The sequence below is a fragment of the Podarcis cretensis genome, assembly GCF_951804945.1.
Source record: "Podarcis cretensis genome assembly, chromosome: 5".
Classification (NCBI taxonomy): domain Eukaryota; kingdom Metazoa; phylum Chordata; class Lepidosauria; order Squamata; family Lacertidae; genus Podarcis; species Podarcis cretensis.
In genome coordinates this window covers 62,548,511-62,565,156 of record NC_137174.1, presented here as the reverse complement: position 1 = coordinate 62,565,156, position 16,646 = coordinate 62,548,511, and the positions used below count along the sequence as shown (strand labels likewise).

General features: G+C 38.9%; 1 protein-coding gene across 3 annotated transcripts in view; it reads left to right on the top strand.

Moving 5' to 3' along the window:
• Window positions 1–16,646, top strand: part of ARMC8 (armadillo repeat containing 8) — a 52,740-nt gene that overhangs the window by 13,642 nt on the left and 22,452 nt on the right. For 2 of the 3 annotated variants that reach the window (XM_079976859.1, XM_079976857.1), the window contains 4 exons: window positions 8,707–8,849; window positions 8,932–9,029; window positions 11,832–11,924; window positions 15,069–15,128. In XM_079976859.1, coding sequence (XP_079832985.1) covers window positions 8,707–8,849; window positions 8,932–9,029; window positions 11,832–11,924; window positions 15,069–15,128 — 394 coding nt within the window. The remainder of the gene's footprint in view (window positions 1–8,706; window positions 8,850–8,931; window positions 9,030–11,831; window positions 11,925–15,068; window positions 15,129–16,646) is intronic. The other variant, XM_079976858.1, reaches the window with a different exon arrangement.

Here is a 16,646-nt window from a genome sequence, read left to right as displayed (position 1 = left end):
TTATGATAATTAAAAAATAGATGTTTGAAGACACATGCAAGTTTTAGACATGCAAGTTTAACTGAATTGTGCCTCTTTTCCATGGAAGAGACACATTTACTAGGCCATCTTTCAGAATTTTGTCAGGTTTTGCTGACACTGCCTTCTCTGAATGAATTAGATGTTATCATTAAAAAAGAAACATAATTTGTGCATAAGGTGGCGTGACTTCTGAAATCAACCCATGTTAAAGTCCCTCTAATATCATTCACTTCAAGAAGGTTTGTTTTGTAAATTTACCTTCAGACAAGAGTTTATTTGGAAATTTTTCAAGACAAACTCTTAAACTAATATACTGTATCACATGGTGCAGTTTCAATTTACTTATAAAAGAAGAATGCTGCCACTTAGGTTCTTGACTTGTGCTTGAAATGTGTACAGCTTATGAGATGTTGACTTTTGTTGTAATCTTCATGCTTTTCTTTCCTGCTATAGCATCACTGTACAGGAGTGCAATTTCCACAGCCACCACAACTTGATTCTTTATGTTGAATTCTTGTAGCCTTACTAAATCAAATGCAGTACCCCACTCATTTATGTGTACCTCTGTTTTGATAAATTGGACAGAAGGTACTGATGGCTGTTTGTCTGGAAGGAATTTTGTGTGTCTGATAACTTTTATCAGACTGTCAGTGACTATTTCTTATGAATTCTTAGTCACTGAAAACAAACCAATTTATAGAAAGGCAGTGTTATTTGGCATAACTCAGCTGTGAATCCAATGGCAAATGTATATTAATGTATAATACTCTCTATTTTTTCACTGTTAATGATTTATTGGCTTACCAGAATATAAAAGTAATTAAAGAAACTGTACATCATGAGTCTTCTGGAAAAACTGTTTTGAAAGTGCTCAGTATAAGTATAGTCCAATATTTCTGGAGCAGTGAATTGGGGCTCCACCGTAACAACAGATGGAAGTAAAGAGGTTGATAGTGCCCAAGACCCTGAGTTATGCTGGTTTGATCAGTCAGTTTCTTCATAATCACAACTTCTTTCATAACCATTGAGGTTTATTTGGAGCAGACTGGAAGGAGGCTGTTTTTGGAAATCATGGCATCTGTTTGATCAGATTTCAAATTAATGATGTCTCTAAATATTTGGTAGGCTATGACTTGAATTTTCAGTGATTGACAGGTGTGCTCTTCCCTCTTGGATTGGTGCATTCCTCATCCTGCCCACTCATTGCTAGCTGTGATTAACATTGCATCTGTACATTGTCAAATATTAACCATACCTACTTCTAATCTTGGTATCAAACTATGTTTAATATTGCACGGTGCAGATTTAGTGCTAAGAAGGCAAAAGAATCGTGCAATGGTGAGGAAGGGTAGTACTAGTAGTGTCTGCTTTTCTGTGAAGAATACACACAGAATGCACCTTTGTGTATTTTGCAGGGAGTTGGACTAGATGACCAGTGGGATCCTGTCCAATTCTACAGTTCTATGAAACACCTGAGATGCAGTTATCCGTTGTAATACCATAGGATTGCATCTAGAAGCTGTGCTGAAACAGGCAAATGTTCAAAGTTCATTACTAGCAGAAAAATTCATGCAATTTTGTAGGTGTGTTAATTTGTGTCCTGTAATTTGTAAGCACAAATGACACTTGTCAGCAGAAGTGGAAGCAAATTATAGGAGATGATCATCCATTCTTGGTTAAAAAGCCTGGCCTAATTGTAGTATAGTAATGTAGGATACGTATAGTTAAAGCTATGGTTTTCCCAGTAGTGATGTATGGAGGTGAGAGCTGGACCATAAAGAAGGCTGACCGCCGAAGAATTGATGCTTTTGAATTATGGTGCTGGAGGAGACTCTTGAGAGTCCCATGGACTGCAAGAAGATCAAATGTATCCATTCTTAAGGAAATCAGCCTTGAGTGCTCACTGGAAGGACAGATCGTGAAGCTGAGGCTCCAATACTTTGGCCACCTCATGAGAAGAGAAGACTCCCTGGAAAAGACCCTGATGTTGGGAAAGATTGAGGGCACAAGGAGAAGGGGACGACAGAGGACGAGATGGTTGGATAGTGTTCTCGAAGCTACAAACATGAGTCTGATCAAACTGCGGGAGGCAGTGGAAGACAGGAGGGCCTGACGTGCTCTGGTCCATGGGGTCACGAAGAGTCGGACACGACTAAACAACAACAACAGTGTAGGAGAAAGAGGAATGGTATGTAAGGGAACAGGATTCATAAGGAAATGGTCTTGCATCTGTGTACATTTATACACTGGCTTACAATACATGTAGTTGACCCTCATTTTAAAGAGAGGTTAGAATATAGGGCTTCCCCCCCATCTTTCCCACCACTTCTGACCCTGAACCCCAAGAAAACGGGGCTTATCCACTCCCTAAGAAAAGCTCAGCAACTTTGACCTGAAGTCCTAAAAAACAGGGGCAGATCACTGCCAGTTTTTAATTCTGTGAGTAGATCTCAGTCTCTTGGAAGTTGGCCACCCCTGCTCTAGGGCAATTTGTCAGTATTTGTCATGTATGATTGCCTAATACTTCAAATTGATTAGCAGGTGAATGGAATCCTGCAGTGCATATGTAACATTGGACTTCTGTCTTCAAATTCTCTTTATTTTTTAACTTTATTACATTTATATCCCACTTTTATTCCATTGTGAAACCCAAATGGTGTGCATGTGATTCCCAGGTGATCTTGGTGCTGACCAGACCAGCTTAGCTTCAAGCAGATGATTCTATTTTAAGTGACACACTCTTCGTGAAAATGTTCTGAGGATCAGAGTGCCTTTAGATTCCTTACAAAGAAAATAATCTTATGGGAGATACCTAAAAATGATAATACTATTGATTCTAATGACTTCAAAGTAGTTGATTATGATGACCAAAGCCTATAATGCCATTATGTAGTTTGTGCAAGACTCTACTTGATATGCTAGGTGTGAGAAACTGATCATAGTGATAAACAGAGTGACTTCTTCCATTAAGCTTATCCTGTTAGGCTTGTTCATTCTCAGTGTTTGGAGTTGTTTGGACCTGCTGCAGATACTAAAGTTTACTTTAAAAAATATATATAATCACAGGCAACCTTTTCAACTCTTGTTTCTGGAATAAGCATTGAGATTGACTACCTGCAGAAGTGATGGCTTGGAATTGCTGTAATATTGAATTTTCTTCCCTTTACCACCCAGGACAGTCTTCTTTTCAAGTACTGTTCCTTACTCTTGGGTGCAGGGTGGGTTTTGGGGAAAGGCTGTGCAGTTATACCTACCTGAGCCAAAGAATTTAAATGCTGCAGCACATGTTCATGTACCCAGAGCATATGAGTTAGCACAGACCTGCTGCATTTGTGTTCAGTCTTTTATGCCATAGGAGTTTTAACAAGTTCAGCATAATAGCTGGATGGGTTTACTTGTGGACTACTACTAATAATACTGGCACTGTTTGCCTTCATGGTAAGTTATAGTGTGAAACAAACTGTGGTTTAGCTATGGTCAAATCCCACTTACCTCACTCCTTCCTTTACCCAATCTAGAAGGGAACAGACCATAATACTGACTTGTCTCTACATGTGAGCTAGCTTTTTTGAGCTGTACGCATGAGAAAGCAAATGGTTCACAGTAAAGCATAGTTTGTTTCAGTCTATGATTTACCATGATATGTGAACCAGACCACTGTAGTAGTGAAATCTGAGTAATTGCATTTTCTGTGCATATTTTCAATGTTTTAGGTTTGCACTTAAAGTGTAGTGTAGTGAATGTGACAAACACATCCATTATACAAGTTCACTCACCTGAAAGTGTGATTCACTGTGAAGTGCATTGAGTATACACTTTGAGATATGTGTGATATTAAAATTTTAATAGTGAAGTATGAATAACGTCAAGTATGGTAAGTGTGACTTTTTCTACTTGACATCTTTTCATTTTTTTATATAAAAATGTCATTAAGAGTACAGTCATACATTGGGTTGCAGCCGCTTCAGGTTGCTTTTTTTTGGGTTATGCACCTGCCAAAACCCAGAAGTACCGGAATGGGTTACTTCCAGGTTTCGGTGGCCATGCATGCGCAGAAGCTCTGAATCGCAACCCGCGCGTGCGCAGACACGCCGCTGCAGGTTGCGAACGTGCATCCCACACGGATCACGTTCGCAACCCGAGCATCCATTGTACTTAATTATCTTCAGTTGTTTCAGTAAGAGATCCAGTTAATCACTTTTCCATATTGCTTGGAAGAGTTAAAATGTGTGTGTTTGCAAAGGTGAGGGATACCTTTTTTACATACCTTTTGTGTGCTGTCCTAAGCAAATGTGTGGAATGTGCTACTGAGATTCTTTCTGAAGAGGATTAATTAACAGAATCTCATGATCCTATTAAGGAAAGTTCTTTTCTGTAGTCTCTGCATGGGATGTAAAGTAAGAGGTTGGTTTGTATAATTAACATAAATACGAAGTGGTGAAGTACTTGCAGTAAGTAGTATAGGACAAGGAAGTTGAGGAAGAATGTCTGAATACATGTAAGGTTGAGGCTGCCAGTCAGTTGACTGGTCCAAATTAGGTCAGTTGACTACTATCAAAAATAACAACATATCAAGGCTGCTTCTACTAGCCACCTTGTAGAACCATAGGTATTTCTGAACAGGATTGCAAGCAGTCATTGGGGCCATAAGTCTCTCTCTTTGATTCCCTCTTACTTATTGCAGCATCCTGAGAATCTGCTGTGGCTATCTGTTTTGTAAAGGTCAAGCAGCGGATTGGACTTGAGTCTAGAAACATATACATTTGTTGTTTGAAAATAATTTGTGTAAAAAATGAAAGTATCAAACTTAATGGATAAAGTATCTTTGTTAATATTTTTTAAAATAAAACAACAAAAAACCTTATCTATTATGTTGACCAAATCTCTCTTTACTGGTCAAATGCTTGAATAGTTAACATTTCTGTGGATATGAGTACAAGAGTATGGTAGTTACATAGATTAAACGATCCATAGGATCAAATATTGGCTTGGAAATCATGTTTTAACCATTTAGAAGGGTAAAATTATGGAGCAGTTCTCCCTAAGACAGTGGTTGGAACAAAAATTTGTAGAACTACTGATAGTTGGAATTATATACTTCATCATACTTGTTTTATTTGTGTTGTGCTTTCTTGACTGTTACCTGTGTGGTTTTTTTTTATTGAATAAAATACCTTGACAAAGCAAAAGGCCTAAATACTCTCTTTTAAAAATCTTCCTGGGAAATGGCAAATTCAGATTGTTGCAGAAAAATGATTTTAGAAACTTTGGGTCAAGGAAATATTCCTCTGATATCTTGAGTTAAACTAGGGTTCTTCAAACTCAGCCCTCCAGCTGTTTAAGACTACAATTCCCATCATCCCTGACCACTGGTCCTGCTAGGTAGGAATCATGGGAGTTGTAGGCCAAAAACATCTGGAGGGCCAAGTTTGAGGAAGCCTGAGTAGTGAACTGATCAGATGAGTTAGAACCTAGGCCAAGAATGGGAGAAACAAACCCTTCTTGAAGTAATTTATTAGTCTGAGGGATTAAAGGATGTTATGTTTGTATTCTTAATGTTTATAAGGAAAAAACTGTCAAAGGGCTTTGAATTATAGAGTTTTAAGAGAATCTTAATGGTCATCTAGTCTAACCTTCTGCCAAATCAGGAATCTACAACCACTTTCAATCTCTGCTGCTAAGGAAAAATCTGCAGCCTTTTGAAATGGTTTATTCCACTGTACAAGCTGTTAAGACATCAGTTACTCATAATATTCAGTCTAAATTGTTTTTCTTATAATTGTGCACCCACTGGTTTGGTTCCTCTCGGCTGCAGGAAACAAATTAGAGTAATCTATATGACAGCCTTTCAAATGTTTGTAGATAGTTATCTTCTTGATGCACATTAAGAGTAGCACACATACACATTAAGAGTAGCACACATTCTTGGCACACATTAAGAGTAGTTTGAGCAGTTTATCTAGCCAGACTGTGTGTAGTGCCTTGTGGATCTGAGTTGGTGACTACTGCTTCTAAACCCTTGAACCTCTGAGTGTTTAATCAGATGGGTCAGATTTTGTTATGACCTCATCATCACTTTCTGTTGGGATATTTTGTATTCCTCAGTGTACCATTCTCAGTGATTAAACTGTGGCTTTAGGAGGATAAATGATGTATTACAAGCATTTCTTATAGATGAAGGTGGCAGAGAGCCATGACTGTATGTTCTAGTTCAATGAATGGATCATTCTCTCTGGTCTTTATCAGTTCTGTTCCTTTCTGTTTCTGCATTAATCTGCATTTTTATTAGCTTCTGTGAAAATTTATATTTAAATGTGTATTTTATTATCACAAAATAAATCCAAATGCAGATATGAATTATCTTGATGTATGTATTTCTAAACTTATTTAATCCTAAATGCACATTTTAGTGTAAATCTTGAGCAGTGAATTGTATCACGAAATTTTGAGAAGTGCAAAATCCAAAGTACTGTGTTCAGGTCCATGTATTAGTCTGGGAAGTGCAAATTAGGCTAGTTCTCTTAAGAATATAGGCCAAACATAGTTCTTCATCCCTGTTTAGTTCTTTGGGCAAAAAGGGGGCTAATAAAGTCTTAAAGATTTTGAAGCTTCTCTCAGTTCTGGCTTCCTTCCTTGTTAAAGGGGGAAAGTCATACAGGTTACTTTCAGGAGTAGTGAGGTGGCACAGGACTAAGAAGCTTGGATAAATGGTATGGTGTTAGTTATCTTGTAGTGGCTTTCTACCTGCAACAGCTTTTGCTTTTCACCTTCCATCCCCAATCTTTCTTTTAGTCTGAAGTGGCGGGATACTGACAGCCAAACTACACATTTAGCTGTACATGCTTTTAGACAAGCAAACTTAAGCCAGCCACTTTGACAGTGATACTTTGAGTTCTTGTGAGTTAAAAATGGCATGAATATTAATTCAGTGTTTCATATTTTTATGTTAATTTGGTTGATTTGGTCAGTTTGGCTGTATACAAGGATTGTGCACATGGCACTATAGCTACTGAATTAGGCACCTCAGGCAGCATTCAGAGGGCATTCTGGTGAACTTGTGTAATCTTCTGAAATGGGATACTTTCCTAATAAAGTAAGGCTTTAATCCTAACCCCACTTACCACAGGGTCATACCCATTAAATTCAGTAGGATATGCGAATGAACATGGATAAGATTGCATTGCAAAACTCTGAAATACATCTCAGAAAGATGAGGGATGTAAAACTGATCCTTATTCTTGGTGACTGATAAAGTAGTCGTCTGAAAATACATTTAGATTTAAAAGTCCTCCAGTTGAAAGAACATTTTATGAAATAACTGCACCATCTTCCCAAATAAAGACAGAATTCATATGATAGAATGAAATAAAGCAGTAGGATCAATTGCTTACAGTTAAAGTGAATTCCAGCTGTAGTGAACAGATCATTTGTATCAGTGTAAGTCTTAATGGAATTTGATGTCTAGAATAAAGGAGTACTTTCTGTATGTCTGTAAAAGAATCTCATAGATCAGGGTGTGGAACTTTTCTGGCTCCAAAGGCCAGATCAGTATCAGGCCAGTGGTATGGCCCAGTTTGTATGTCATCTGATCACCTGATTGGCAGGTGGGCATGGCTAATTTCGAGGGTACGTAGGGAGCTTTAGGGGAGAGGAGGGGGAAGTTGAGTGAAAGTCTGCTTTGTGAGCAGAACAGCAACTGTAACTCTAGGTCAGGGGTTAGCAACCTTTTTCAGCCGTGGGCCGGTCCACCGTCCCTCAGACCATGTGGTGGGCCGGACTGTATTTTTTTGGGGGGGGAAATGAACGAATTCCTATGCCCCACAAATAACCCAGAGATGCATTTTAAATAAAAGCACACATTCTACTCATGCAAAAACACCAGGCAGGTCCCACAAAAAACCCAGAGATGCATTTTAAATAAAAGGACACATTCTACTTATGTAAAAACACGCTGATTCCCGGACCGTCCGTGAGCTGGATTGAGAAGGCGATTGGGCCGCATCTGGCCCACGGGCCTTAGGTTGCCTACCCCTGCTCTAGGTTATGTGACAGCTCCACCAGTGTTGCATGTTGTCATGTTGGGCAGGGCTAAGATTTGTTGTTGTCTAACAAGTTGCATATGCCTCAGCAGAAGTCGGAGGGGAAAAAATATTCCAACTCTCTCTTTAGGGTTGTGTTACAGCATATCCCTTTTTATAAATGGGCATCTGGAGGTCCCGTTTAGTTGTGATAGCAGGGAGGAGGCTAGGAAGGTAAAAGGTTCCCAATACTAGATTTTGTTTTTTGACAATGTGCTCTAGATTTGTTCTAAGGTTTCAAACTTATTTTGCTTAATGCTTTCTTATAGAACAATATAATTACAATTAAGAGATACTCTGATTCCTTAGATATTACCCTGCTTTTACCAGTCTTCCATTTTCTTTTGGTTCTTACACACCTATTCCTTAGTGTTGGTATCTGATATTGTCTCCTTATCCCCATTAGTCCATCTTATGTAGACTGGACAGTCTCCAGCTTAGGATTGTGTCCTTTCTGTGTATAACACTTAACTCACAACTTGGGCTAACACAGAGTAGAGCAGTGTTTCCCCTTTCCATAGTACCTGCTTACTTTTAACATAAAATAGTTATTTGTTTGAATTATGCTTTGCTAAGTCAAACTTTTCTTTTGTGTTTCCATATATAGGTTGCTATACTTGCTTCAGCAAGAAACCTCCAGCACTGAGCTGAAAACTGAATGTGCAGTGGTGCTAGGAAGCCTTGCAATGGGTACAGAAAACAATGTTAAATCTCTTCTGGACTGCCATATCATACCAGCCTTACTACAAGGTACCTTCATTTTCATTATTGTTATCCTCTTGTTTGCACAGCATTTGAGAACTGGAAAAAGTTTCTCAACTTGTATTCACAGGGTTACTGTCGCCAGATCTTAAATTTATTGAAGCTTGCCTCAGATGTCTTCGCACCATTTTTACCAGCCCTGTAACTCCTGAAGAACTATTGTACACGGTAAGTTATATGCAACAGGTATGTTTTCTGCAATAGCTGGTCACACGTTGTAGCTCATTTAGAACACACTTGTGTATGAGAGTGTGTGTTGCTGAAGGAATTTTGAACGATGGTGATTGTGAAAGGATTCCACACGACGGCATATGTGTGTTGGAGAACTGGCTTCACGGGAACTGGAAGCTAGAAAAGTATTTCTAAAGTTCTGCCGCTCTGTGGAGTAGGAGTGCCTGGCGTGCTCTGGTCCATGGGGTCATGAAGAGTCGGACACGACTAAACAAACAACAACAACCCTTAAGGACCTATATCCGCCATCCTAATATATAAGGCAATTCAAAAAGTGAACTGTATTGCAGTAAGTGTCTGTCACTACTGCCATCTGTTGCAGCAGAAATTTGTGGGACCTTTTCTTATTCGTCCATATGAGAGGTTTGTGAAAACTATATTAGAAACACCAAGAAAAAAGCAAACAAACATTGCACTGCAATGTTATCTGTGTTGTAAAATGAGTTTGAATGATTTTAACTCAAACTGTTGGCAATTTTATTCAGTGTTAAGTTTTGGGAGATATTTATTACTGGATTATGTATTCACAAATTATTTCTTTATGTGAACTAGTAAGAAACCTGTTTCAATTGCAGTGGGAAAATTGGTTAACATTAACCCAGTGTAATACTGATATCTGAGGGGAAAAACCTCTTGATTTATAGGATTAAAGGTTCCTATGTTCATTTTCAAAGGAAAACTACTAAACGGGACAACGTGCAGCTTGTAGAGTCTTATTAGAAATCTGAGAAACTCCATTTCTGAAAGGAAGGGCTAGGTTGTCCCAGATCACTTTTCCCTGGAGCCTCATGTGTGTCTGCTTTTTCTGAGTTGCTACTGTTAGCAGATCTCCTCCTTGTTATGGTGCTAAGTGAGCAGCCAGAAGTGAATAAATATTAATTATTCTAAGATCTGGGCCTGTTTCTGGGATTGGATGCTGGAGAGCTTGCCAGCCAGAGGTATGTGATGGAGGAGCAGAGCATTTCTCTGGGGAATCCTCTGGAGGAGATTTGGAAGGGGCATGGAGGGCTGCAAAGACGAAGAAAGCAAGGGAAATCCTTTTGTGTGAGTAGAAGTCTGCTCATGCGATACTGGGTATCTCCCATTGATTTTACTTTTATACAAATTTAGGTGGAAGTTGCTCACTGGGGCAAGACAATATGAGCATATAACACTGAACCTGACTCATCTGCACTAGCTGCCAATTAATTTCCAGGCCCAAACTAAAGTGCTGGTTTTGACCTAGGAATCCTTAATGGCTCAGGACTACAATACCTCAAGGACCATCTTTCCTCCATATGAACCAGCTCAGGCCGTTCTGCCTCCTCCATGAGAGATCTGGAGAGTGGCAACTTGAGAATAGGCCTTTTCTGCAGTGGCTTCCCATTTGCAGAATGCTCTCCCCAGGGAGGCTCACCTAGCACCTTCATTACTTATCTTTAGGTGCCAGGCAAAAATATTTCTTTTTAACCAGACCCGTGACCGATTAACATTCTATGTCATTTAAAATATGTTTAAAATGCATTTGAGGGAGGGGGCTTATTGGTTTGTTTTGTTGTGTATTTTGTGTTCTTGTATTGTATTTTTATGCAATCTTTTGATGAAGGGCGGTATACAAACTTAATAAATAAACTCAAACTTAACTCAAATTTCTTTAACAGGGAGATAGTCCTCCTGATAAATATTTAAGATGGTATTATGGATTTGCATGATTTTTGCAGAGGATTCCCTAAAAAATAGCAATGAAGCATAAGTCACCTCAGTGTCCGCAGATGTTTTCTTTTATAAGTTGGTGGTTTCATTAGAATCAGTGTTGTGATGCTAGCAAGCACTGGATCAGTGAATTTCATTGTAAGCTTTAATTTTGTGGTGTTTTGGGAAGGACCCCGTGTAAAATCATGCAAATTCAAAACAATCCGTTTTAATTCTACTGAATGAGACTTCGGGGAAAGCAGTGTGTGTGTGCTTCTTTTTTCTGTTGGTCTGAGGAGGGAAAGTGACTGGGAGAGAGAAGGAACCAGAGCTGGTGGTGCCAATGGGCCCAAAAATGTTGGCGGCCACCCTACATACCCATCGTTCAGCCCGGACACTGAGATCCAGCGCCGAGGGCCTTCTGACGGTTCCCTCATTGCGAGAAGTGAGGTTACAGGGAACCAGGCAGAGGGCCTTCTCGGTAGTAGCACTTGCCCTGTGGAACAGGGGCCCTCCCTTCAGATGTGAAGGAAATAAGCAGCTATCTTCTCTTTAACAGACATCTGAAGACAGCCCTGTTTAGGGAAGTTTTTAATATTTAATGCTGTATTGTTTTTAACACTTGATTGGAAGCCGCCCAGAGTGGCTGGGGAAACTCAGCCAGATGGGCGGGGTATAAATAATAAAGTATTATTATTACTATTATTATTATTATTACCACCTTCACAGATTCTGTTTCCAGACATTTTCTAGCCATGCTGAAGGCTATAAGTCTGTTATAAGCAGAGCTGAAATGTCAGTATTCTGAGACTGTTACTGTATTCTCTGCTATTGCTAGATTTCTTCTGAACAATGTCACAGCTGTATAGATTTCGAAAATCACTGGTTAGAGATGGTCAGTTATGAATATATAAAAAATCCCATTATAAGGCTCCAAGCTGTTTGTTTCCTTGTGAATCTCAATAGAAAAAGGGAATAACCCAGTGCATGTAGTGTATACACAATAACTGCTTGCTGGTGTTGAAAATTTTAGTTGTAATGTTCAGCTTTCTCTCCTGACTCTTTTAGGATGCTACAGTTATTCCCCACCTCATGGCACTGCTCAGTAGGTCTCGATATACTCAAGAATACATATGTCAGATCTTCTCACATTGCTGCAAAGTAAGAAAGGAGCGTGAAACATTCTACTGGGGTCTGTAAAACCAAATATTCTCTTTTGGTGGGCTTTAAAAATACTGTTTTGTTAAGATAACTGTGTGAGAGTGAAACAGTGGGCCAGACGTAGTAGAATATTTCTTTGATTTGCTTGCAGGGTTAAGCAGGGTTGCTCTTAAAGCAAAATAAAAGGAGAAAATAAAAGTTAAGATACACATTTCATTAAAAAATTAGCAAGGCACAAGCCTTTCTCAGGGTGACTGTATATAAAGGTTTCTCACTAAAGCTCTCAAATCAGCACAACGTGAATGAACCACTCCTTAATTTTTTGCTCTGTAGAACAGTTAAATTTTGGACAATATTTCAGAACTTGTATATATTCCAGATTTAACCAACCATAGCTTTATTTCTGTTTACAAACTTCTCTCTGCATGCGTCTGTCTGTCTGTCTGTCTGTCTGTCTATTTTTTAAGAAATTGACTGCCTGAAAATAGGCAGTTATTTTCTGCAGAAATTATGTGGTACATGCTTCAAACCTCATTTTCACAGTCCAAAATCTTAACAATATAAATACTTTTCTGGAGAGTTGTTCCTACTCTGTCTGCTCTTCTGTAGGTGTTATCTCATCTGTGTCTCCAGCATTTGACACCTACAAATGTGTGACAGATGTAGCCATTGTCCCAAGGTTTCTGAGTAAAGTGACACAACCATGCATAGCTATATTCTTGCTCCACCCTGGTTTAAAACTTGGGCTGTTATCTTTGAGTCCTTTTCTTTCCCATCTCTGCCCTATAAAGGTGTCCAGTGTGGTGGTGTGATTAAGAGCAGTGGACTCGTAATCTGGTGAACTGGGTTTGATTCCCTGCTCCTCCACATGCAGCTTCTGGGTGACCTTGGGCTAGTCACACTTCTTTGAAGTCTCTCAGCCTCACTCACCTCACAGAGTGTTTGTTCTGGGGGAGGAAGGGAAAGGAGAATGTTAGCCGCTTTGAGACTCCTTAGGGTAGTGATAAAGCGGGATATCAAATCCAAACTCCTCTTCTTATTGTTCACCCTGCCATTTCCTACGCCCCGCATGTGTCTAGAACTAGCGCAGGTTGTGATTAGGGCAACTCAGATGAGCTCACCAAGCTTTGAAAAGCCCATGCTTGATACTGAAGATAAATTATTGCATTGTCTGATGTGGAGCAGATCATTTGACAATCCAGAAATCTCAAATTATGCCACTGTTTCTCTTCATATACATTCAGAACCAGATTAATTTTGGAAGTTGTGACAAAACTAGGCAAGGAGGGAGCATTCAAATGCATGATTTCACTGCTGCAGTCTGAAGTGGTATCATGGAAGTAGAACATTACTATCCCTTGCTATTTCTGCATGCCTGTATCAGCCCGTTTTGTGTGACAGATACAAAATCTCCTGCTGTTCAGGGTCTTGTGCAATTATAGCTCAAACAGATGCAAAGGTTACAGAGCGCAAATAAACTGTAGCAGCTGATGTCTGACTGGAAAACGAATTAAGTATTTTTTTCAAGGAATGTGTATCATATTAGAAATGAGTCTGAATTTCTACTCCCAAATTACCAGGGTCAAGTTTTCCATATATTGTCTGGCAGTTGAATAGAGGTTACTTCCTGAAATATCTGGCTTCACAAATATAACTTTCATAAACAATGTGTATGTTGATGTTCAGAGCTAATTGAATAGAAAATGCTTCCTAAAATGTTTACTCAAAACATTGGCAAATGAGATAATTTCTTGTGACGTTTTGAATGCTGTGTGAATAAGAATGATCAAAATACAATTTTTAGCACCCTAAATCTTAAGTTTTGGCATATAGATTATTTTAGCACAAACAAACAAAAAAGTAGTGAATTGATGAGGTCATACAGAAAATTGCAAGAGTTACAATATACCATTTTAAAGTTTCCAGAAATACTGTTAGAATAATGGGGAAAGTCAGCTTATCTGTTTTTAGTATCTTGCTGCTTATCAAGGTTCTCCCCCCCCCCCCCCATTTTTATTCTGCAACTGTGCTCTCCAGAGTTTCAGAAATAGTTCAAGACAGTATATTTGGACAGACTGTCTCAAGCAGCTGTTGGTGTGCAGCAATAATGCATAACATTTATTTAGCATTTAGAGTCTTCAAATGTCATTTACATTGTAAGCCTTACAATAGAAATATTGTAGGAAGGTAGGTCAATATTTTCCCTATGTTGCAAATTGGGGACTGAAGTGGGTAAACTAGTTACAGCTATACAGCTTAATGCTGTATAGAGTCTTTTATGTTTTTACTAAAACCATGAAATCATTTGAAATCAATTGCAAAATTGTAGAGCAATGCCAATTATCTTATTGAACCTTCAGGAGACTACACATGCAAATCTACACCTGAGTATTTACAGATTGGGGATACTAACAAAGGATTTTAAAACTGAGCAATAGAGTTTGCACAAAAAGCTGACCAAAGGCAACCAATTTATTCTTGTATTTTACTAGTGAAGAACATTGAGGCTGAAATATAGTAATCCATTAGTGCTAACCCAGTCATTGTAGAGAATTTTGTTATTTAAAAGTCTTCTTTTTTATCTCTTGAGAAATGTATTATTATTTGTTTGTCATTGTATGCAAACAAAAGTCTCAAAGTGACATAACAACAAATTTTAATACAAACAGTAGAATAAGGAGGACAAATTCTACCTCACTGTACCTCACCCACAGATCTACCAGTTTATTCCAATCTACTTTTTGTTAATCCCCGATTTGAGACACTTTATGCTAAAAGTAGGTGTTTTTTAAATTTCCTACTCCCTTTCATAGCCTTTACACTAGTTTTCAATCACTGTGTATATCTGATTTTTGAAATTTATGTACTCTTTTTCTATAGAAATGTTTTTCTGTCTGGTATATTCAGTAGTAGTTCCTGAATGCACACAGGGGCCTAGATTGGTCCACTGTATAAAATACTGGACATAGATCCATCTGATAAAGATCAAAATTCAGTTTATAAATCAATATTTGAGAGAACATGTGGGGAGGCGGGGTGGTAGGGGAAGGGAGCTAGGCCCACAGTACTCAGATAAGTTGCAGGTTAAAAAGGATAAAATGATACTTGACTTTAATTTTATATCTTTTAATATCTGTTCTTCAGCTCCGACACTGGCATAGCTGCGGCTTTAAATCCTCGCCTCAGCCACTTCTATGTGCCAATGTAAGTTTTTTTTCCTCCTTCAAAATGGTATATTAATTGCATTTTATCTAAACAAATTGTCAGTGGTAGTAGCTGAAGTCTGTCTTAAAAGTCCAGATTCTTCACAGCTGTTAACTTGGTTACTTGTTGCATAACGTCAGATTTTTACTTGAGCCAGATCTTGTGTATATATTTTATTGGCTAATCGAGTCATATTTTTTTAATAGTAAGAGAAAAGTTTTGCTGCTCTGATTTGGAGCCACCAGCCTTATGAGAGGATTGTGGCAAAAACAACACTGTTGAGTGATATATGAAGTAGGGCCGGTTTTTGTAGTATGGATGTTGATGTTCATAGTACCAGAAGAGTACAAATAGCCATAAAGTCCAAATTGTCAACCTCAAGCCAAGACTCTCATCTATCAACTCCCCACACAAAGTACTGTAAATAGAGCAGAACTTTACATCACTCTGTAGGTTTCTACGGAAAATGACTTTGGGTGACTCAGTCAGTTGAACCTAATTGCACATTAGAGCAGAATTGGGGTGGGAGGGTTCAGTAGTCAACTGGCCAGGGAAGAAACTCTTCCCTTATCCCATTATGAGAATCCATTAGACTCTGAACACAAAGCAGAACCGAGGAATCAAACATCCTCAACTTATTCTAAAGTTTTAATCCTTTTGTTGTGAGAGGGGCAATCGTTGTGGGTGGCAAAATGGATGTGATGGAAACTGGTGGAAACACTGCACTAGTCTAATTTGACTACAGCCAAGCATGGGTAGGCAAACTAAGGCCTGGGGGCCGGATCCGGCCCAATCACCTTCTAAATCCGGCCCATGGGCGGTCTGGGAATCAGCGTGTTTTTACATGAGTAGAATGTGTCCATTTATTTAAAATGTATCTTTGGTTTATTTGTGGGGCATAGGAATTCGTTCACCCCCCCAAAAAATATAGTCCAACCCCCCCCCAAGGTTTAAGGGCCAGTGGACCGGCCCCCTGCTGAAAAAGTTTGCTGACCCCTGGTTTAAAGTAACATAATTAGGGCCTCGATTTCAGATGAGGTGAATAGGTATTTTACCTTGTCTTTCTGAAATCTAATTGTTTATCTGCATCATAAAAAATTGGACTAGGAATATCTTTTATAATTTATGTTCAGTCATATTGTGTAAAATATTCTTACACAATTACAAGTGATCATCAAGGAAAAACATAGTTAGGGCGAAGCTTCTTTGTGGAAGTCCAGCCATAGGCTTACAACCTACCTGTTTAAAAAGATACTCTAGGACGGGCTTCCTCAACCTCGCCCCTCCAGATGTTTTGAGACTACAATTCCCATCATCCCTGACCACTGGTCCTGCTAGCTAGGGATCATGGAAGTTGTAGGCCAAAAACATCTGGAGGGCTAAGGTTGAGGAAGCCTGCTCTAGGATGTTGAAGGAATAGAGACAGGAAAGATAAACTAGCCAAACAACATTTTTTTCTTTTTAAGCAGCCACCACCACCATATTGGAGTTGCGTATCTTTTGGTTTCTGATATTTAT